Raw genomic sequence first — 25,023 nt, 5'->3', positions numbered from 1 at the left:
GCAACTCTCTAATTTCCGATTTTTGAACAGGGATTCAGCTTATATCTTTATACCACCTTCTATTTCAAAAATATCAAACGTTAATAGTAAGAATCGACCTTAAGACTATTTACAAAGGATTAAATAGACATAAATCCAGTTTGCTTTCTTGTGATTTACGCTGTTGTGTGTTGTGTATGTTGCACAACCTGGAAGGCCCTTTAAGTGTTGTATAACATGTTTTTTTACACTGTCCCTTGAATACTCTGTTCAGATGAGGTAATTAACAGAATAAGAAAAGAAAAAAAAGACACTACAAATACATACAACAATAACAAAAAACGAAGCTAGCGTTGATGAGAGAAAGAAAAACCTTCTGGGCTGTTCATTTAGGATTACTAATTAGTATTATGCTAGAATACAAGAACCGAAAAGACGATAAAAATCGGGAGATTAAGAATGAAAGAGAATTTTCAAAAATATGGCATAACTTACGACTGGCATATTACATTTTTAGATAGACTGCTAATCGATTTTGTTTTGCATGCGTTTTTTTATCTAGAGGCTAAGAAGCAGCGGAAGAAGAAGTCATTAACAGGTGAATAAAGTACTATCATAAATCATTACTGTTCATCACTTTGATGTTCGACATATACATTAAATGAGCACGCGCGCGTATTTATTTATTTATCTTAAAAAATAATTTTGATCTTTTAATTTTTTCTAGATTTCTGTATATTTTTATTTAAAGTACGCACGCGTCACGAAAAATCTTTTAAGTTCTACTTACAGATAAATAGGATAACACTTTTAAGTTTGAACTTTTGTCCTTTATGTCACCACTCTGTATGTTTCGTTCACTGCACTCTCTATATTATACATTTATGTATATGGCCTCTGTAACGTGAAGACAGAAATTTGTTGTCAAATCAATCTACTTTTTTCTTTCACTTCTATTGTTCCTATCTTGTCTTCTTGATCCATTTGTTCTCGTACAAATTAAGTGGGGAAGATTTATGAAGACAGCGTGAAAGAGTAAAGTTATGTCTCATCCGTGCTTCTCTGTACCTTTTGTTATATTTGATTCTGTGAATGCTTCCAATAGCAGTGGTTCTATGCATATTTGAAGAAGAATCTTAGCCGCTATTAAAGTTTTGTATAGCTTCTGATTATTTCTGCATTTATTTCAATAGCGCCCTGTCTCTCTTTTTCTCTCTTTTGTACACTTTATAATAATTTTACTCACCTCTATTTCATAACATGTAACTGTTATGCTTTTCGATTAATTCTTGATTATATTCTCTCCATTTTGCCGGCTTATTGGTACCGTTTACATTTCTTTTTCTTTTTCTTTGATAGATACTGATTACTAACATTAGTCACCAGTATCATAATATTAGTTAGAGTATGTAAAGCAATGTAGTTGTAAATGCAGTACGAGGAAACTCGATTCCACTGGTCATCTAATTCCTATGTAATTTTGGACAATATTGCTATATAAAAATCCAAAATCAAACAATGTATCTGCACCTTCTTAAATATTACTACTTTCAAATTGTGTTATTTTAAAGTTAGAATTAATTAAAAGACGATAAATCAAGAAGGAAGAAATGGGAATCGAGCTTCAGACGGTGTGGTTATAGATGAACTCAAATGAATCTGTATGTTGCTAATGAAGGAGATGAAGCTGGAGAAATAACTGGAAACAGCCATGTGAGTGGAGGCAAGCACGAGGCCGGGGAGAACCATCACGCAGCCAGCCATGCGGGCGGAGCAGAAGGGAAGAAAGAGAAGAGTGTTTTACAAGCCAAGCTAACTAAACTCGCCATACAAATCGGTTATGCCGGCTCGACCATAGCAGTGCTTACTGTTATCATTCTAGTCATTCAGTTCTGCGTTACCACGTTTGTGATAGAGGGGAAACCTTGGAAAAATATGTACGCTGGTGATCTGGTGCGGCATTTGATCATTGGTGTAACGGTACTCGTAGTCGCCGTTCCCGAAGGTCTTCCTCTAGCTGTCACCCTCTCCCTCGCTTATTCCGTTAAGGTAACTATTCATCAATTTCATTCTCTCAGAACTTCAGAATTAGTAAAATAGTTTGAAAAAGCGTTATTGTGTTTCTACGAACAAAATGAACTCCTGTTCTATTTATAAATCTTTAAAAGTCACTGTATCCTCACTGTAGAGAGGAGCACTCTTGAGATTTACTCTCCGCGTTAAAGGTTGTAGATTTCTTAAGACTCTATCCATATTAAGTTATCGGAATGCACTCAACAGCTTTCTACTTTGTCATAAATATTTCCTTTCTATTTTGTTTCTAAATTAATAATTAAGATGATAGAGAAAAACAGGGAAAAACAAGGAATAGAGTAAAGTGATAGAGAAATATTAAAATTCTGTAAATTCTTCATTTTATTCCTTGTTTGATATTAAAATTTTATGAAGGAATATTGTTGCTGTATGAGTATACAATTATGTATGATTCTCTGTGTATAGAAAATGATGAAAGACAACAACTTGGTACGTCATTTGGATGCTTGCGAAACTATGGGTAACGCCACGGCAATCTGTTCGGACAAGACTGGTACCCTGACAACCAACCGGATGACCGTCGTTCAGTCGTACATATGCGAGAAAATGAGCAAAAAGGTCCCGGAGTTCTCGGAGATCCCGTCGCACATCGGAAACTTAATAATTCAAGCTATCGCTGTTAATTCGGCGTACACATCCAGAATAATGCCCCCGCAGGAACCTACAGAATTGCCGCTTCAAGTCGGTAATAAAACCGAATGTGCCTTACTTGGATTCGTAGTAGCCCTGGGCATGAACTATCAGACGATACGAGACGATCAACCTGAGGAAACCTTCACACGGGTGTACACGTTCAATAGCGTTAGGAAGAGCATGTCTACTGTCATCCCGAGGAAAGGTGGTGGATACAGACTCTTCACCAAGGGCGCTTCCGAGATCATTATGAAGAAGTATGTTGTTTTCTTTCCTGAGCCAATTATAGTTCATAGATCAAACGTGGAAGACACTTGCTGTATTACAAGTCGATGTTATTGTGAAAGAATGTATTATTTACCATATAATTGTTACAGACTTATTGTTTTTCATTTGAAAGCAATTTTAAAATTTAACTCCTTGTCAACTGGTCACATGTCATCAAAATTTTTTATTAAATTTTTCGTTACAGAGGTCTCTTGAAAAATATTTACTGTTCCTCTTTTTTAATTATGTTGTACTGAAATAGATCTTTTTAATCGCTGAATAATATAAAAATTAAGAGATCATAAGAATTGTACTTATATTCTTCTTCTATAATCTTCACGTTTTATTGTTTCAGATGTGCCTTTATATATGGTCGTGAAGGTCATTTGGAGAAATTTACCAGAGAGATGCAGGAGCGTCTGGTAAAGAACGTGATCGAGCCGATGGCGTGCGACGGACTCCGTACGATCTGCGTCGCATATCGCGACTTCGTTCCCGGCAAGGCAGAGATCAATCAGGTTCACATCGACAACGATCCGAATTGGGAGGACGAGGAGAACGTCGTAAACAATCTCACGTGTTTGTGCATCGTCGGTATTGAGGACCCGGTACGTCCGGAGGTGCCGGACGCGATCAGGAAGTGTCAGAAGGCGGGCATCACTGTGCGAATGGTGACTGGAGACAATATAAATACTGCGCGTTCCATTGCCCTGAAATGTGGGATTTTTAAGCCGAACGAAGACTTCCTGATCTTAGAAGGCAAAGAGTTCAACAGGAGGATCCGTGACGCTAACGGCGAGGTACAGCAACATTTGCTGGACAAAGTGTGGCCGAGGTTAAGGGTGTTGGCTAGGTCGTCGCCTACAGACAAATACACGCTCGTGAAAGGCATAATCGATAGCAAAGCGAGCGTGAGTCGCGAGGTTGTTGCTGTAACCGGTGATGGAACGAATGACGGTCCTGCTTTGAAAAAGGCGGATGTCGGCTTTGCCATGGGCATTGCCGGCACCGATGTCGCTAAAGAAGCTTCTGATATCATTCTAACGGACGATAATTTCTCGTCGATCGTGAAGGCAGTTATGTGGGGTAGAAACGTCTACGATAGTATAGCGAAGTTCTTGCAGTTTCAATTGACCGTCAATATCGTCGCTGTTATAGTTGCTTTTATCGGAGCATGTGCCGTGCAAGATTCCCCCCTTAAAGCGGTGCAGATGTTGTGGGTGAACTTAATCATGGACACATTAGCATCTCTTGCATTGGCCACCGAAATGCCAACGTCTGACCTTCTTCTTCGTAAACCGTACGGTCGCACGAAGCCGCTCATCTCCAGGACAATGATGAAGAACATTCTCGGCCAAGCTGTCTATCAATTGTCTGTAATTTTTATGCTTCTTTTCGTTGGTAAATATTCTTGTTTTTCGCTCATTCATTGTATGAGTCCCTCAGGGAATCCATGCTGATCAAACTGGCCATATATTGGACAATTACAAATATTACTTTCTAAAATTTAGCTTAGAATTCTTTTTCTAAAATGTTCAATCTTAATATGATCAGTTTGGCTTCTGGGAGGTTCATATATTCTCTGTCATCTCTAAATTCAAAAAAAAAAAAAAAAAAAGAAAATTGTATATATAAAAAGCTCGAATATGTACTATTTGAACCATTTAGAAACCACATTGGTCAACTTTATAAATTGGAAAGTACAGGAAAATGATAACGTCGCAAACACTGTTTAAATTCATCTTAGAATTTACTATTATTTATGTCACCTTCTTGTGATAAAATAACTTATGGAAGTAAATCATTTGTTTCTTGAGAAGTAAATATTAATCGTATACTTATTTAATGAAATTAAAAAATGAATAAAAAATAGAGTTCATCGGTGTGGTTTCTGAGAGACTTGTTCGTCGCGTAGAAAGCGACATTTGAGATTTACATAAGAAATCTTATTTCTTTTTATACACACAACGCGTGTGTCTATTTTTACGATTGTATTGGATCTATTGGAAATAACCAGTTAGGTTCGCGTTCCTTCCAAGTGTCTTCTTTTAAGCGATGAACTACAATAATATTAAAGAAAGAGAAATAACAAGAAATAATTCGGATTATTGTCAAGCGTAATAACTTCGTGAGAATGATTTTGTTTTTTGATTTCGAGATGACTAAACCGATCAAAACAAAACATTTTTTAACAGTGAGCTATTTGATTGATAGGTGATAAGATGCTTGACATCGAAACAGGCCGAGGAGTTGCGCAGACTGGTGGCGGTCCAACGCAGCACTTCACCATCATCTTCAACACATTCGTCATGATGACTCTTTTCAACGAATTTAACGCTAGGAAAATCCATGGTCAGCGTAATGTCTTCCAAGGAATATTCACCAACCCCATCTTTTACTCTATCTGGATCATGACATGTCTAGCGCAGGTAGACCATATTTCTTACATTATATCATATATTTCTTAAGAATATTATTAGAATTATGATTATGTGTTCAACAATATATTCGTGTTCGTTTTCAATATCTTGATATATGGGACATTAGGGATAGAAATTGTCAATATAGTAGAACATTAGAGAGATTAAATGTTTCTCTACTTATTTAATAGCCAAGTCTAGTATAGTATGATATATAGAATTTGAATTTGCAATGGAAGAATCTATTAATATTTATCCTTAGCTTTCTATTCTATTAATAATAAATAGTCAGCTAATAAATAGCCCTTAGATAGAATTTCACATTTCCTCACTCTCAATTAATTAGAAGATAGGTTTAACAAAGGGAAGAATTCCAGCCAAGGAGAAACGGACACGAGAGAAGCTCTTTAACACTTGGGTGACACCGAAATTACCATTTCTTGTGTCTCCTCAATAAAATCCTATGTCTGTTTTCTAGGTAATTATCATACAATACGGTAAAATGGCGTTCAGCACGAAAGCTCTCACATTAGAACAATGGATGTGGTGCCTGTTCTTCGGAGTCGGTACTCTATTGTGGGGCCAAGTAATTACGACTATTCCTACGCGCAAGATTCCTAAAATCCTTTCGTAAGTTATGAACATATTCATGTAAAAAAACTACCCTTTTTTTTAATGTGTAGATGATGAGAGATACTTCTGTTCGGTTTAGCGGGCGCAACTTAACTTAAAAAAAAAAGAAAAAAGAAAAGAATACAATAGTCACGCCCACGTGTTGCGTTCTCGTTGAGAAAATATTTTGGAATAATATTTTTTGTTACATGTTCTTTTTTCAGTTTCTCTTTTGTTCGTATTGTATAATTTTTGTCTTACTACTTTTTTTCTTTTTTGTAATCTTTTTCTGATATAAACTCAAAGGCGAGAATGCCGGAAGTCAACGTGTAGCGACTACTCAAAAAAAAAAAGAAAAAAAGACATCTAGAAGCTATGAACAACTAAAGCAGCCATATTGCACGCATTACTAAGTAAATCAGGAGTATGTAAGATGGGAGAATATTGTAAATATTTCTTGCTTTCTTGCATTGTGTGACGCGACAGGAACGCGTTACATCAGGGATGCTACATTGTTTAACTAAAATGCATAAAATAATGTAATTGGGAAACTTCTTTAAAGCTTTGAGAATGAATCTGAAAAATACGCTCTCATGTATGTTTTGTCTTGTCTTGTCAAACTAACTAGTCTTGGAAATTGGAAGCGCGATTATATGAATCTTGATTGAAGTTCTAACGTACGAGTTGTCATACGTAGCTTCTATGAGTTTTTATTGAGACCCTCCTGGTACACGATAGTCGCCTTTGCATGAACCTCTTTATCTTAATCGAAATCTCTATTGAGAAAGATTTTTCATGTATATGTATTTATATATCAATACTTGGAAGTTGTATTTAATAATTGAGCACGATTAATTCAGCGTTCGTCTATTGTACGAGTACGGAATCTCTGTTATTGGAGAATATATTGCCTCTTGACGGTGGTTGATAGTTGTATAAGGATGTATTGTTCGAATTTTGTATGTAATTCTTAATATTAAGATCGAGAATTTTGTATTAACTATTGTTATATTTTCCAATTCTTACAATTTATGTATAGTTATTCTCGATATTAATTTAAAGAGAATTTTGAAGTTACATATATTGTTCGCGCAGTATTTCCTATTATATAACTAAACCCCATCACTATCATACAATATACAAGATATATGCGTGTAGCAACATCGAAAAGACGGTACCATTTGAAAGATAAGTATCATCATAATCGGTATCGTGTAAAAGTGTAATAGAAGGGAGGCATGCATCGTGGAAATCATATTGATTACTATTATTATTATTGATAGCTGTATAATCGTAGCGCTTCTGTTGGTTTATGTTCTCGCTTCTAGCAATCCTTTTCTATTGCTTTTGCCCGTCATATGTTTCTCACTCCACCATAATAACGTATTGCTTTATGTAGCATGCTCCCTAGACGCCCAGATATTAAGGAAACCCAATTAAAACCATGAATATGCAAACACTGTGATCTGAATTGAACACATTGGACAAGAATGATAGCGCGTGCTCAGCTGTTCCCTCGCTCCCCTTTTTTGTAATTGTACATTAGCGCTGGCCAAGTAATGAAACGTTCCAGGTTTCTTCCATGGAAGAAACTTTGAACGTTTGGAGACAAAGACAATAACAAAACAAGAACACAGTATCTAAATATAGGAAAGACTTTATATATCTTTGAATTATTGTTTCATGAAAATTGAAGAACCTGGAGATTGGTCGATGGAAAACTGAATAAATTCTGGAAAACGTTTTTGAGCTGAGAATTATGGAAGAAGTATGTTTGGAAGATTAAAGGAATCAAGATTCAAAGATATCTAATCATGATGGATCTGGAATATTCATAGGAATTTGTTGAATATGTATTTATTTGGATACTGGAAGTATGTAGAGTCTCCATCGAAAAAAACGAGTATTAGTTCCCTTGGTGGATATTATACTGTTACTCGTTTCTCATTTGGTAAACCTGGACCTCGTATATTAGGCTTAGCCGTTGCATGACTGAAGACCCTTCTCCGATGTCTACGTACTTGTTTGTGTAAAAGAGTAACCAATGAAAACGGCGTCCTAATGATTCACTATACTCTCACGATATTATCTAAACATACACTGTATTTTGTAACATTTGCATTTTCTGTTTGGTGCAAGGGATCTCAGTAGCGCGCTTGAACCGAGTTCAAGTTTGTGAACTTTTGGTTCTGAAGTTCTCACAGAGCTGAAAATTCGGACTAACTAGATACTATTATTACAATAAGTGGTAACTTTTGCGCTTAGCGCTTTATCTGTAATCATTCCGCTCTCTCGCTGGAGCTGTTACGACTCTGTTTTTTCAACAACTTTTAACTGTCTATCTGTCTTTCTTTCTTTCTGTCTGTCTCTCCCTATCTGGTTTCGTTCTTGTACTTTCTCTGTCCCCATCTTTATCCATTACACGCACGGAGCCGAACTTTCTCCTTCTGAACCGGTTTTTTTTTCATTCTCTGCATCTGTTTCTCTCTGTCCGCTTAGGCTATGCCTCCCAATTCGCAAGTTGAAAATTAGGGGACGAGAATCCCTTGCGAATTGGGACCAGCGATTCTCGCTGCTCTCGCGTCGAGCGCACTAAAAATACTAAAAAGAAAAGAAAGAAAAAAAAAAGAAGATAATCGAAGATACACGAGCAATAATCAGATAACAAAATATGGTCATCATCGATACAGGATATAATATACGTATGCGTATTGTGGGACGCTTCTGTGTGGTCGTCCTGGTCAACTATACGAACACGATGTTATTATGATCACGGGAGGCGAAACGAAAAGCTATATACATAACAATATATGGGGTTCTCACACGTTTTTATATTAATCTTCCGCATTCGCTTGTTAAAGCTTTTACTGAGCCACTTGTCGTAGGACACATAGAGAAGTAGTGGCGGTTTTTTCTTGAGCTTTACTTGCAAAATTTGTCCCTCCTGAACAGGTAAGGGAGATCTCGCATCTTGCTGGGCGACAAAACGGCACACGTTGCAGAGGATACCGGAAGTTATATATGTATGCCATTCAGACTCGTTAAACCGTGCGAAAAATGAACTGAAAGAGAAAAGAAAGAGAAAAAGATAAAAGTGCAACCTGTCCAGAGGAGAAGGGAAAATGTACGAAATACCAAAGATCTCACACCCAAAGTCCTGAAATTTACCAGATCACGCGTGCATCGTTCCCCAGAACGTGTTGTTACATCACTTAATCCTCCTCCTCATTGTCATTGTGTTTTTTGTTTACTTTAACTTCTTTTTATTGTTTTCTCTTTTTTTTCCCCTATCAGCTCTGTTCATCGCTGTCGCCCTTCTCCTAACAAGTACAAAAGTATCTCTTTCGTCATCATACACGCCATATACATAGACATTATCCATTCACACATGTACAGTCGTTTCTTCATCTGCAGAAAACTGCATTTTATCGCTCACTTTGTCCGCATTGCACCTCACATCGCATCCCCTCGTTCGTTGGCTCATTCTTTTTACACGTCGCAAAACATTTTTTCTTGTATGTGTGTATATATTATTGGCTGTTTCGCAGTTGCAGGTTTCTTCTTTGAATGCGTTTGTTTCGCTGAGAAACGCGCTGCTCACTGGAAGTACAATTTTCTAGGAAATAGTGGTGATCTTCTGTTTCATGCATTCGAATATTCTAGCGACAAAGAAGACATAATATAGTGGTGGACAAAAGAAAGTTTAATCTCTGTAAATGTCAATAGCTTCTGTATTAAACATTTTCTACCTTATAGGTAACGGTAATCTATTTCAGGGTATATATGTTACATTTATTCATTGCTTTCGTCAAAATATAATTCCAATTCATACAATTCTGGCCTTTTCCGTATCATTTATCTCTTAAACTTTCTTTTGTATATTATCGTAAATCAAAGACCAGGATATAAAATAACGATAGAGAGGAAAGGTGAACGTTTGCTTCCAGTAAATAAGATTTAGTTCATTTACAAAACACAACAGGATCACATTGAAACCCAAGAGTAGCAATATCTCGTGACTGTGAAACAGCCTGTACGCCTCTCTGTCCGTCTGCTTTCCTTTCTCGGCCACTTCCAATCACCGTTTATGCCACCGTCAGTCGATTTTCCTAAAAGAAAAAAATTGAACTAGCCAGCGTCGTCGAATACCGTTAAACAGTTAGCGTGATTAGGTATCCAAGCTAAGGAGCGAGGGGAAAAACCATAGAACAGAGAAAATTTTGGGTGCAGTGCGTCGAGGAGCCGGTTCTACGCGTCATCAGTCAGCCAAATAAAAAAAAAATTTTTAAATCAAAATCAAAGCTTCCCTCTTTAAAAAAAAAAAAAAACAACCTACTTTGATTATAGACCATGTGTGTAACAGGGATCGAGTGATGAAGAATTGGTTTCATGTTTTTTAAAAACAGATGGGGCCGCGGCCAGCCGGATGATATCGGTGCGATCAATCTCGGAGATGAGAAATTCGACCCTGACTCGGATAAAAAGCCGCGCGCAGGACAAATTCTATGGATCCGTGGTCTAACACGACTACAGACACAGGTAACTATCCCTATCTCTCACTCTCATGTCATCACTCGAAGTCAGCGTTCTCTCGGGTTCCCCTCTCCCCGTCCCCGAGATGAAGTTAAACAATATCAAATTAATATGAGAAAAAAGAATAATAATATAGAATTAACGAGACTACTTGAAATAGCCGCGCACGCGACGCTCCGATTGCTTTCTCTAATTGGCCTTGGACCGACGAGTCTCCCCCGTCGTCCTGGCGTCGATTTTCTAGGTCTTGTTTCATCATCGAATCGGTTGTGTTCAACGTTCTTTGTTGAATCACGTGTATTTTGCCATCGACTATATTACAACGCCCAATATATACCATATCATCGCAGCGACAAGTTGTTCTCTTTTTTAACCATGACCGTGTGCGCAGATTGGCCACTACACAGTGAATGACTCTTCACAGACAGAGAATCAGGATGAAGAAATGACAAGAGAAACACTGAAATTAGCCTGGATTTTGCTTGCTACTGATTCCCAGCTGCTTTTCTCGTTCACGAGAATTCTCTCTCACAGTTTCTGAATTGTTTTATTGGAAGAGACGAAGCCGTACAAACTCTTCAATTTGTCTAGCAATAGAGGCAGTTAGGATCTAGAATTATGATCAAGTAAGATCCACGTTCACGAACCAGTTTTTCATTGATGTTTTTGAATTCTGAATCTACCATGAAGGAGTATTTACGTGTAATGGTATAGTCTAGGCAGCCACACAGTCAGAAAGTATATACATGTACGTTATATACTTTGTTCCATATATATATATACGTACGTTTTTTAGTTTCTCTCATTTGGTTATTTTTTTTCGTTCGAGACCGTTGTTTACCTTGGTTTGCATTTTCATTTGAGTTCTTTGCCGTGTTACCTCGACGATGCGTACCTTGCGTTTTTGCCCTCTTGATATTGCGATATATCTCGCATTAGCCACAGAAAGAAAGAAAGCTCGACGATCTAAACAAAACATGCGCCCCTTATATTGAGAGTCACATGATTGACTTCGACCCGATTGATCGTCTTCAGGTTGTTTTCCCTATTTCAGTGCTCGTTTCAGCGACTGAATCTTTTTTATGGGGTCTTCTGAAGCTCGTCTAAATTTTTTATAGTCTATTAGGTACCATTTTTTGGCTCTTAACCCTTTATAAGACAAAATAAAATTGAACTGAACGGAACTACGTAGACTCTTCGAAAAAAAATTTATTCAGATACTGAATATTCCTACTTTTAACCAGAATTTAGTTATTTTCCAAGGAAAATGCGTTTAATGTTTCTTTGTGTTTTTTTTTTCAGATAGATTATGTTCCACTTTCTTATAGTTGGCACTGCACCCCTTATAAAGGGTTAACATACTCATTGTATGTAGCAGTCGGTTTCAGTTACTCTTTCCAAAGAGAATATCTTCAAGAAGTGAAAAATATTTGGACACTATAAGCTACAAGTGTTACTATTGCCTCGCTTAACCTCTTCGACATGGTTTTCTCATTCGCAACTTTTTCTTTTACAGAAGAATCTGCTGCTTTTCTCGAATAAAAAACACTTCTATTTCATCGAGATTCAAGCTCGAAGAGGTTAAATCGAAGCACGAGGAAGTCAATTAAGACTTAATTGAACGACTCGAATAATTGACTTTTGCCCATTTCTTAAATATCTACTCGGGTCTCTTGGCATCTGCCACATTAATCGCCCATTTTCAACCAGCTCAGTCAAGAAATCAGCTCCAGTTAGACAAAAATTGCATTGTTTACTTAAGGGCGATGAATATAGTCAGGGATGAGTAAGGCGTAGAGAGCTATAGTAGATCTCTTCAGTTTGTATTAACTTCAATGATGATTGCTTGATCGTTTGTGATCCATAGAGTCCAAGCACGTATTAGATGGCTAGTCACCAGATCTACATAGAAGCAGCACAGATCTGATTATTTAGGACCAACTTATAGTAGTGGTCTAAGTAGTCAATGCTCCATTTCATTAAGTCATATCCTCTTCATGGACTAGACTTTACTTCTTGCAGTCAGGAATGGCCATAGAACGGAAGGTACAAGTGCCTTCTAGCTCCTTGTAGAGATGAATCTGTAGAATTGTAACTAAGGAATGTAGTACGAAGGAAGTTCATAAGTTTGTTTTCATACGTTTTTGGAATATAAATGTTTTTTTAACCTGAGAACCAGCATTGAGGCTCTCTAAAGAAAAGACTGAGACTCAACTGGGACCATAAAGTGACAGATCTTTTTGTGGATATAAATTTTTTATTAATTTAATGATATATTAGGAAGTTAGTTCTGGACAGTTGGAGAATTGTTCAGCGCTTGAAGACTTAGGAATCGATACCCGAGCGAGAGTCGGAAAGGAGAAACAAACAGCCCTTCGTCGACGACGCCTCTCGTATTTTTCTGTTTCTTTTATTTTCATTCTTTCACTTCTCTCGATGGGAACGGGTTAAGGCTGATGAAGCTAGCGCATACTTGACCAACACCGCGGCTCGCGATGGTGTAAATTACTTATTTTATGCCATCACGATGTTACTTCTGCTATTTTATTGAGAACGTCTCTTGACTATGCGACAAGAAACCATCATTGACCTTGCAATACCAATTGATTGCGCTTGTTATCTAAGAAGTAATAAAAGAAATTGATGGAATGGTCGCATAATCCAAGGTGCAAAAAGGAAAAAGAGGAGTAAAGTTTGACCGAGATGATTTCCACTTTCTTTATTCTGTTGACTTATACTTCGCTTTCTCTCTTATTTCCTTTCTTCTTACTCTGATAACACTACCTCATGATCTAGCACTGTCATCAACAAAAAAAAAAAGAAATGATTTTTTTATGAAGCAAGATTCACACATATATACAGATTTAAATCTACACAAGAATATCAATGTGTCTATGTGAAACTGTATATTTTAAGTTACTATAGAAACAAACAAATGAAAGAAAAAGAAACAAAACAAAATACTATAGATACCCACTCAGTTAAGCTAATTATGTAAATTGAATATGTAACCTACTTTCAGACGAGCAATAGAACTCTGGTGCAGAATGTATCTGTGACAGGCAGATCCCCCTCTCAGGATTACTATATGGTTAGTCCGCAAGTCCAATCTCCGCACTGTTTGACCGTTCTTAAATATTAATTCTTTATTATGATTACCATTTGATTACTTTTTTTTCTCAATGGTTTTGTTTTTTTTCTCATTAACCAGTTTGAGTTTTCCTTCTTACTGGTGCTTTCTGTTTGACGTACTTAGTTCCTCTCTTATCCATGCCTATACTTTTCTGCCTCTCTTAATAACTTTTAACATCAACTCAAAGCTTACTTTGATTTACAATTTCTAATTGGTCTTGAAAAATATATTCTAACATATTGCTTTTTTTTTTTTAAAGGATTCCATGTTTCCTTCTATTTCAGTTTCATTTTATTCAACCTGAGTTTATCTCTTCCAATTGTTTGCCTCTCCAACGTGTATATCTCTCGCCTGTTTTTCATTCGTCGCAGTTCTGCTTGCAAATCGCAAGCTTCTACTCGCTTCTTTCGCGCAGATCGTGCTATTTTTTAGTTTATTTTTCACGAACACAGCGAGGAGACATACGACCCGTTGGATAATCTTTTTGTCCTCTATTTTGCGCCATTGTTTTTTCCCAACTGTATATTTCTATTTCCTACTCTCTGTCCCCTTTCTTTCTTCATGTTATTCGGATTAAAATTTTGTTCCAGTCGGGATCCACATCATCCACTGCTTGAAGGGAAGAGAGTTCCTCAAACACGTCCAATCCAGCCCCCCTTTTTCAACTTCTAACTTCAGTATTCAATTTTCCTCATAAGTATCTTCATAATATCAGACATAATATTCAAAGGATTACCTAATCCAGATTTCCTTGATATCTTCCAACTGTTTGAGAAATATTAATATTTAATATCTCTAGAGAAAAATATTTTCTATCTAATAATCATGTGCTTCATCTTGCTTCATTTTGTAGATACAAAGCTTTGAAAACTGCAAATTTTAGAGCTTTGTTGCTATGAAATAAAACAGGAGTCGAAGGTTGCTTATTAGATAAAAGATATTCCTATCATTATCCTTTATTGCAATTTTTAAATATTGTAAAGATAATATATACATAGTAATGTAAAGATATATTACTAATCACTATGGTTCTTTTTTAATATAGTCACTTAATAATACTTATCAATTTAATTATTTATCATGTACTTTACTGATGCAATTATGCATCCTAAAAGTACAGTATATATGTATGTATTATTTTTGCACTCAAGCCTAATCTCTTCTCTTCAAGTAAAAAATACCTTACATGCTTATTTTTATTTACATTGGATATATTTATTTCTTAATTTCTGGTTTCCTGTTCCCATAAAGTAAAAGCCAACCTGATCTTAAAGTTGAACTGGATTTCCTTATCTTCCCAATTTTCAAATTTTATGCATCTTTTTGTTTTTTTGTTGTTTTAACTTTATTTCCTTTTCCACTGATTCTAAGGTGTTGCATGCACATCTGTGCGTATGTATGTACGTATATAAGTTGCCCGTATATACGTGTCATACGTAGATATATGTATATATACACACGTGTATGTAAAATGCATCCGCGTATGTGTACGCGTATATGTATGTATATGCGTATATATGTGTGCAGAACACACATACACGCGCGGCAAGGTACGCTTTTGCAATTCTTTTTTTCTTTTCTTTATTTCATTTCATTTTTAAAAACACTGTCGGTCAATCTCCTTAATTATATATACATATATATATGTATATATGTATATGTATTCATTGGCAGAATCATCGAAGTGATCTTTATTTTTAGGCGATATTGAGTTTTATAATGCATTCACTTTTATTAAGTTCTCTTAGAAACATGTTTTTTTCTGTTTTAACTCATTATTTCTCTCTTTCTACTTCTTTTATAACACAAGATTTAATTTCAGGAGTTGCTCTGTTTATAACTTGTGTTACCAAATGATTCAGTGATTCCTTATGATACAGCAGTCTTTTTTCGTTGAGCATTGAGAATGAATTTTTACGTGTTTTCGCTGTCTGCTTCTAAAGTACCTCTCTTTTTCACTACTTTTTTATCAGACAGAAATTTATCAATAGAAAAATATTTACATAACACAATTATACTCTCAATATGAGAATTCTATATCATGAGGATAAACGTATTCGCCTTTTTTCTTTTCTTTCTTTTTCTTTTTTTTCTTCTTTTATTTAACAATCTTCTGCCATGAAAGATACATTGGGTATTATACATATATCTACATATATATGTATATGTATATATATACATATATATATTTTGTCACGCTTCAACTATATATTTCCAATCAGTCTATGGTTAATGTAACAAGAACATTCTTCAATGCCTCATATCTTACTTTACTTTGCTCATTTCTAGAACATTCTTTATTTTGTCCAAAAAAAGTAGTCTCAGTAACTGAGACAAAGGGGCACAAGGAAAAATTTTCCTATTTATACTCCAATTTAGCACCACCCACACAAGCTGTATCACTTCCATTATTACTATCTTATAAAGAAAAAGCTACTTGTTTTCCAACAGCTTGCCTCAAGCTCTATTGTTGTCACTGTCACCATCGTCATTCTGTATACATATGTTAACATATGAGTAACTATTATGCCCGATACAGAACAAAGCAAAGAAAAAAGCAGCAATGATGATTCTGAAACTCTCACAAAGCACAGGCAATCTTTCTCTTTATGGAAGCTTTCCTAAAACTCAAACAATTGTTAATTCACAAGAGATGCACTTACTGAATATAAGCAGCCCCAGAGTACCTTGTACGTGTGCTATGCGTGTGAACTGCATGACCAAGAACTTATGGCAGGAACCTTAAAGATGATACATGTAATATGGACAAACAAAGTGTCAACATTGATTAACAACCACAAGCCAACAACGACACGCTGTTGCATCAGGGAAACAAACAGTATAATAATTATACTCACTAGGTGTCTACAGCTCTGTGGACACCTGAGGTTCTATTGGCTGATATCTGCTCCTTTTTATTTCTTATTTGTGTTCTTTAATCGTTGCAGTGTGTGCCAGTCTTGCTGTGATATATTATACCATACCACTTAACATTTATATGGTGGATGATACATGGCCATAATGCATCGTGTGTCTCTCGATGTGCGTGTGCTGTTGCGTATATAATGAGATGTACGTGCACAGTTTGTCTGTTTATCTGTCTGTTTGTCTGTGTCTGCTGTGTACACGACAGTCGAAGCTCTTATTGATAAAGAAACCTTCAAGAAAACTGGCAGTTAACTCATACCTGTACATACACACATAAACAATGTCACAAACATATAGGGATTTTTATCGTTTTTTGCAAGCTTGAGGCGGATGTGCATTTATTATACACTTACTTGTACTTTCTTTGGTTAGAAAGGGACGAAGCCTATCAGAGAATAGTCTTTAAGCCAAAGGAAGCTAAGAATGTTTTAATACTTAATGGTCTTGGATTTCAGGAAATCCTTAGAACTGTGAATAATGGAAGAATAATGTTGATATATTGAATATACATTGTTTTTGATGACCTGCTTCGTTGAAAACTTGAAGAATGTTTTATTCATAATTCTAAGAACATCACTACCAGACCACTGATCACATTATTCTGGACTTACAGAACCTGCTGGATATACTTTATTTTTTACTACTTTATTTCACATAAGAAAAACGCTTGCATGTAGCAATTGAACGTTCGACTCTGGTTCTATGCAAGCTTTCAAGCTTTGCTAATTCTCTTACACAAAAGGTTCGAGTTACTTTGTATATTGATGAATCTTGAGGTTATTGAGGAAGATTTTAAGAAGCCAAGAGTAACTTTGCAAATTTAATTAATTTCCGAAACATTAAGTTGATTTTTAATACTCAATTCTTCAAGAATATATCCTAAGTGATCTTCGAGCCTCTTGACAACTTGCACGAAGTCTCGAGCCCTCCAGAACTCTACACACCTACACTTTCACGTACACACCTGAAAAAAGATTCATTAAGAAGATAACTGGGAAACTTTTGACTAACGAGAATGAAGAGTCCAGCAACAACAGATACAAAGAAACAGAACTAAAATATAAGATAACGAGACACATATGCCAGTGTAAGCAGGGATTAAAATACTGACGCAAACGCCAAATAAAAAAAAAAGACACGCCTAAAACAAGTAACGATACTACGGAGAGAATAGAAATTAAGACTTATGGTATGATTTGTGGTTTGTTAGCCAGCGGAACCCATTCGGGAGACTGAGGTATAACGGGGCGGCAGTCTTGCCCGCCGCCACACTTATCCTGTCGGAGTACAAACAAGTACGTAGCTCACGTAGATCGCCTGCCGTTTATAATACGTTGTATCGTCAATTCTGCCATACGTACGCATACACAGGACGGATCGTCGACGTACGTACGGTGTGCTGAGTGAAACGTCGCCATCGGACCTGTTCTCAATAACCGGTTACATTCACCCTTTCGCTACTTATTACTTGCCACTGAGAAACCAATTTCATAAAAGAGAAGAGTAATTGTAAATTATTCAGAGAATATAAAACATTGTATTGTTTAGTGTCGTAGCTGATTTCAGAATACTACAGAATGACAAATATAACTGAAACAGAATAACAAAGAACAGCAGATATTTAAGATGTTTAATTTAAGAAGAACACAAAGAAAACGAAAAAGTAATTCTATTTCTATTTTCATATAGGTAACTATTGACTGATATTCTGCATTTATATTAAAATAAATAAAGAGGTATATGAGCAAAGTTCATTCATAGCGAAAGGCTGGAAAATCTAGAAAATACGGGACTAGATAAAGTTGGAGAAATTATCCAAGGACGAAGGCGACGATTCCTCAGCGCGGATGCAGTGAACGATGTTTCGTTGCACTGTGTTTTTGTGTAGTGGGTGTGAGTTGGTCGGTGGAATCGATGGAAGAGCCTCTTGTGTTGGTAGACCACCGTCAGCCCTCCCGTCTTTTTTCAGTAGTGTATAGCTGTCTGACATGATTGTGTGCTGCGTGTTTTTCCCCCATACTGTATCATTTTCATACTTGTTCATATGATATAATACCGCGACTGTTAGCATCAAAGAAAAAAGATAAAAGAAAAAAGCATTCTTTTTCATGGCGGCCGTGTGGAACTTGTTTTTAACTAAACACGACCATCCCTCTTTTGGTATCGTACGTACACTCGCACGAGGACTATAGAACTGCCTCGACGAGAGAGGCAATCTTGTCCAGCTTTTTTTAAAAAGCTCTGCCTGGTCGAGCGGAGATTCTTCCTCCTTGCTGCTTGCGTTTTCTGTTTATGTTTGTCTCTCTCCCCCGCATTGTGTCTTTGGCGAAGGATCTCAGATCCAGCACCCCGTGAAAAGTCTTCTTTTAGAACGTGTTTACAAGCGTGTAATACCGTGATAACCAACTTTTGCCTTTCTGTTTTTACAGATTAACCCTAGGAAGACGTTTCACGGCGTGTTATCGTCTGAAAACCTCCTACAGTCTCTTCAATCTCCTATCAAATTATGGTTTCTCCAACCTCTCTCGTGAACGAATGTGTTTCTCAGCTTTTCTCAGTCTCATATGATTCCTTGCCTTTTCCTGTGCCACCTGCTGCTCGTAGCTGGGTTATTGTATCTAATTGCAGGTGGACTTACTTCCCTTTGTTGCTTCACTCTTTACTGAGGATCTGTACTGTATGTGTCAGCCTACAGTTGTTGGTGAAAGTGAACACTTCTTGCTTAAATTTTTTTTTCTACTTGAAATCGATAAACTTGGAGATTGGTGGATATTATGTTGAGACATAAATCAACAGTAGGTACGAAGATTCAAAGCAAGAGTGAAGTAAAAGTAAACTGAAAGAAAAATTATCATTTGATTTATGGATTACTTGATTTATGGCTTTGGAATCAAGTACACTTGAATCCTAAAAGAAAGTTCATGGCATGTTCACTTCTCTGCAGCTTCAAGGAGACACTGTGTACTTGAATCATCAGTTTCTAAGCTGCAAAAGGAAATAACTTAACTGAAAGCGATGATAACCCTACACAGATGTGGCATATGGCATTCCTCTGTATAAATCCGTTTAATTTGTTTCTTTGACGCGGTATGCGAGTGTGCGTGTGCACGATTGCTCACGTTTGCATCGATTTTGTGTTTGCCCAATCTCTAACACGGTGTTGCGCGCAAGTGGCATAGAAAGGTTGAGTTTGTTTGGCAATGGTTTGTGCGTTCTAAACCAGACAAAAAAAAGGGTTTCGTCAAAACAGGAGCTTCTAGTGGCTACAATTACTATAATTATGATGTATTGTAACTGCTATTATAATTGCCGGCATGTAAATCGTCCTGATATCTCCACGTTCTCAAACGAACGTATCTCAAATTCATCAAACTGGATTGTGCATCTTTGACTCTAATTTTCTAATGACTAAATCTCAATACCGCACGGTGCGCCCTATAGTGAACTTGGAATTCACCAAGGCAATCTATTTTAGGATTCAATAGCCAGCAGAATTTGTCTATTTAAGCAAAAGAATGGTGCACTAAGGCATTATCCCGTTTATAGTATTCCAAAGTCAGGAAATATGCAACTATTATCAGAGTTCAAATACTGAACATAAATAGATCCATTTTCAGCGCTATTTTGGGTACATGTTGAGACTAAAGAACCATAAGTCTCGAACAGTCCAGGTTTCTAATTACTCTGCTGATTATAAAGATTGTACTGACAGAGTCATTAGACTCAAAGGAATGTAAGAACGTAGAATAAGCTTATGGATTATTGCTTGTCATTTAAAACAAGCAAACTACTTTATATATTAATTCATAAAGTGAACAATTTGTATTTGGTATCCAGAAGAGAGAGAAACTTGAATCTGCACAAAAAGATTCCTTAAAGGAATCAGTTAATCGTCATAAATGTGGAATGCAAAGTTATTTGAGTAGCATGATCACAAGAAATTAGTATAAAGTCACAACTGTTCACCAGAATGCTCTCTAATTTATAGAACTTTCCTTTCATTTCTATCTTCTTCTCTTTCTCTTCCTCTTTCTCTTCAGAATGTATACACACTCTTTGCTACACTGTTGTACACTGTGTCTCTTTGTCGCTATTTTTATCTTAACTTTCAATTCCCTACGCTTGACTCTCTCCTCACGGTCGCGGTTCAAGCGTGTGCTTCATCAAAACTAGCCTCCATTGTCCAGCTCTTGGTCCAAGATTTATCTTTTCTAATTGATCACTAGGAGGGCGTTTTTAATATTTCCAAGACACCAAATTCCTCATTCGAATAAGGAATTTCATGCTGTCCCAAATTGTTTCAGCAACCTGACATCTTTATTTTCATCCTTGAGAATTTTAATCCTATTACTTTGGTTCAGGACACATTTAAACCAAAGATCTTTCTGTGAGTATCATCCTAATTTTTTTATACCATTGTAACTGGACTTTGGCGGTGAAAATAAAATCCAATGAAATGATCCATTCGATGTCCATCGTATTTACTTTTAGAAGAGGCCAACTGATCAGAAGTAAGATGCGAAGATGATTCTGCTTTTAGAAATCTGTTGTTTGGTGTTTAGAATCAGCTTACCTAAGTGCAGGTGTAATCTAGTAGTACTCTCTGAGTCTGTGAGATGAGAAATAGACTCGTCCAGTCAGATTCGTTCTTACTGAGAAAGAATTGAGTTGTCACGATGATACGTAGTGAAGCAAAGAATTCCTGATTATTTTTATTTTGGTCCCTTTGAATACTCCCACGGCTTTTAGCCAGAATAAATAGGTACGCACAGTAAATATAGATGCGCGCATGTACGCTTGGCGATAGAGCCATGCCCCAGAACGCAATCATTTAAGTCTGAATTCGGGTGAAATGCAACCAGGTCCACGACGAAGAGAACAACCCATCAGTGTATGCACACGAGACATATACATATATACAACTACACGAACATCACACGATTAGAGAAAATCCTATAGAGCTGTACACCCAAATTATCCCCGCAAGAGAACCGGGTGTCTCTCCCTGTGATTAAAGGGAGAGAGGGAAAGCACAAGTATACACATCTATAGACCAACAACTGAGTAATCATAAAGCTCTACCAAAATTGAGAAAAGTATATATATATATATACACGTATATTATCTGTGTATATATGTATATATATATAGAGAGAGAGAAAGGACAATCTACATGAGAAACATATGATGTTTGACACACACAAAATGAGATAAATACAAGTATGACGTGCTTGTGTGTCGCTAGCTTGCCTCCTCGCTTCCTGATAGAACATCCTCTTCCCTATTTTTACAGCTACGAGTAATAAGAGCGTTCAAGTCGACTCTGGAAGATTTGGAGGAGCGTCGCTCTGTCCATAGTTTACACAGCTTACACAGTATGCGCAGCTCACGCAGCCACACCGGGCCCCGACCACTATCTGACTTCACATACATTGACGAAGACCCGACAAACACCGCGCTGAACGCCAGCAAGGGCAATTTGCCGAACAAAATCGCCGACCAGGACCACACAGCCGCCAGGATGAACAGCTCTACGTCGCCGTTGCTGCTCAGCGTCACGGGATCGGGGAACGCATACAACCACCATCATAATACCACCATAAACACCACCAATGACAATAGATCCTCGTCCAATAGCGCCCTAAACCAGGCCCAACAACCCAACCATACGCAGATGCAGAGTAACAACAACAGCAACAGAGACAGCAACACAGGAAACTCCCTGCTTCTCAGCTCCAATAATCTGGCCCTCCCGGAATTGACGAAGCTCGTGCATGAAACCAGCATTTAAAAGGCAGCTTTGCGTGTCACCACTGTACATCCACAAATTCTACCCTTTTCTCTCGTCATTATTGTTACTCTCACTTCACCCTCTTCTTTCTTTCCTCTATAACAACATAGTCATGAATCGTTTTTTCATTTATACTCTTTTGTATTTCCATTTCAACCCTCTCTTTCTCTTACTCTATGTTTTAACTAGGAGTCAGAACACTGTCCTCGGTCCTAGACCATCTGCCAATTTTGGTTCTTGCCCGAGCCACTGTTTTGTGGCAAGACACGTTCATAAGTTTTCTTCTCTTGTTCAGCTACTTACTTATGGTAGTCATTTAAAATGATAATCAATAACCGGGTCGTAGATTTTCATTCATGATTTTTCGATGGCTGGTAGCTTCAAAGGACTAGCAAATTAACTTCCACCCACCATTGTTAAACTTCTTTTCTATATATGTCGTCTTTTTTCTTCTCTTTTTCTACTTCTTACAAGTACAATTGATAGAATCGTCGTGCGGGTTTTGTTGTCTATTTTATAGATATTTTATCTATCTATTCTCTGTGTCTACGTTGGAAGCCATAAGGTATTAACTCCTTGTCAGTTGTAGACTGACTCGTAGTGGATTTTTCTTATTCTCTGCATTTTACTGTCCCTTCTCTTGCATCGAAAGTACTTTAACTTGTTATCAAGGTTTTACTTTTTTTTAAAGTTAGGTTTTTCATATTTCATCATAATTTTTATTCTAGCTCTCACAAGCGATTGCTTTTTATCCGAGAGACCACTGGATTCTCCATAGTACCTTCATTCCTGCTGTCTTCTCTCCAAGGAAGAGCGTTTTTATTCCAAGACATGATCTATCCTCTTCTTCTTTCTTTTCTTCTCCTTTTTTCTCCTGCGGAGTTAGAACGAAATGCTCCTTTTATTAAAGATGTTCGAAACAGTCAGGTGTCGCTTCTTTCGAATTCTGGGAGAAAGAGAGAGCTGCAAGTACTTAAGGTTCGTTTTGAAAACAGAGGCCTGTTCAGCCTGTCCGTCCGAGCTTCTTCACGAGGCGGCCCAATTCATCGGCTCTAGAAATGTTTGTTCAGCCTCTTTCATGTTCCTCCTTAGGAAACCGAGCACAGAAAACGAGACAAACAATTTACGTTCAATCAAAGTCATTATTCTACTTTAACATCAATCAAAATGAAACTTCAGAAATTAAAGATTGCTTGAGATTCCTCCATTTAATAGAAATTGTTATTACTTCATAAATTAAACTATATTAAATATTTTAATTAATTTTCGGAAGATATATTTATTATATAAATGGATGTATATATATGTATATTTATATATATGTATATTTATATATATGTATATATATAAAAGAAATAATGTAAGATGGAGGAATCTGGAACTTACTATTCATGCATTTAATGTTCCCTGTGTCAACAAGTGTCTTCACTCTTCTATTGTACACCTTCGCTCATTTTTTTGTGCGCAAAACTTCGTGTGTTTTATTTAAAGCATTTTAAGTTCAATGTGCAACAGACGATGCCTGATAATAATCCATTAAAATGTTAGACTGGCTGTCTACTGTCTGCGTGCACGTCGGTCCGGCTTAAATGTTTGCTTGCTTGACTAATATCTTTTCACACGCCATTCATTCGTCATTTACATTACCGTATTCGCCTACTTAACTTTCATGGAACTTGATTCAAACATATCGAAACAGTTTTCATCCATTTCTGTCAGTAGAAGCAATTCCATTTGATTTTCATAAGAATATTACTTTATGTATAAAATACTCTGTCAGGGTGAGTTGAAAGATGCATTGGTCTCTTTTGGAATCTTCCCAAAGTCTGTTGTTTTAACAGAAAATGTACTTATCTTTTCTCCAGAAGCCTGTATATATAGAGACCATTATTGTCTATCATAAAAATGAGCTTCTATAATCAGAGAAAAATTGATAGCTGTTTTATTCATTTCATTCTGTTTTAAGGATCAATTAGGAAGCATAACATATCATCAAGACCTAACACATTTGACTTGTTCATCGTCACTATCTAATGTTCATTTAGGAAATCGTACAGGGTGTTTATAAAGTCTGTGTTCTTTCATACCATATATTAATCTTTTGTACAATTATCAGGAATCCTATTGTCTTGTCTTTGTCTGTTTGATTCCACTGTGAAATGTAGCGAAAAAAGCTGCGTCCAGAATTATTAAATCAGTGTCATCTGTCAAGCTTGGTGGTGCATGATGATATTGATATCATACTGTGCTCAAAGTAAATTGGAGATTAAAGCAACGTGAAATTCTTAAAATTATTTAATGAAATAGAGTCTCCGATGAGATTTTGAGCGGAGTATAATATAAAATTAAATAAAGACAAATTATATAGATGGAAAAAGTTGTATTTGCAAGGATAATTCAAGGACTTAAAAGACATTAAATTGAGTTTTTAATTGACAAATATACTCATAATTCTATTATTAAGCAATTTATATGGTATTCTAATTAATAATCCACCAAAATGATAAATATTCAAAAGTTTCAAGGATTTCAGCAGTAGATCAAGACTCCATAAACACCCTGTACAAACTGCAATATTTCACTTTCGCATCTGAGGGGAATCTTTCTGTAGCTCGGTTTCTCTAGAACCTGTG

The 25,023-nt window shown here is 36.6% G+C and overlaps 1 protein-coding gene across 22 annotated transcripts in view; it reads left to right on the top strand.

Annotated features, from left to right (window-relative positions):
* Positions 1–25,023, top strand: part of LOC117214247 (plasma membrane calcium-transporting ATPase 3) — an 89,351-nt gene that overhangs the window by 43,892 nt on the left and 20,436 nt on the right. For 11 of the 22 annotated variants that reach the window (XM_033460169.1, XM_033460158.1, XM_033460162.1 and 8 more), the window contains 8 exons: positions 542–577; positions 1,658–2,028; positions 2,479–2,963; positions 3,329–4,374; positions 5,188–5,402; positions 5,872–6,023; positions 10,412–10,544; positions 21,893–22,390. In XM_033460169.1, the coding sequence (XP_033316060.1) occupies positions 542–577; positions 1,658–2,028; positions 2,479–2,963; positions 3,329–4,374; positions 5,188–5,402; positions 5,872–6,023; positions 10,412–10,544; positions 21,893–22,390 (2,936 nt within the window). Of the gene's footprint in view, positions 1–541; positions 578–1,657; positions 2,029–2,478; positions 2,964–3,328; positions 4,375–5,187; positions 5,403–5,871; positions 6,024–10,411; positions 10,545–13,560; positions 13,630–17,809; positions 17,895–21,892; positions 23,655–25,023 lie in introns of those variants that run through there. The other 11 variants (XM_033460174.1, XM_033460172.1, XM_033460179.1 and 8 more) reach the window with 9 other exon arrangements.

This window comes from Bombus bifarius, unplaced genomic scaffold (assembly GCF_011952205.1).
Source record: "Bombus bifarius isolate JDL3187 unplaced genomic scaffold, Bbif_JDL3187 scf7180000009200, whole genome shotgun sequence".
In the NCBI taxonomy this organism is placed as follows: Eukaryota; Metazoa; Arthropoda; class Insecta; order Hymenoptera; family Apidae; genus Bombus; species Bombus bifarius.
This window is presented reverse-complemented; position numbering and strand designations above follow the sequence as displayed.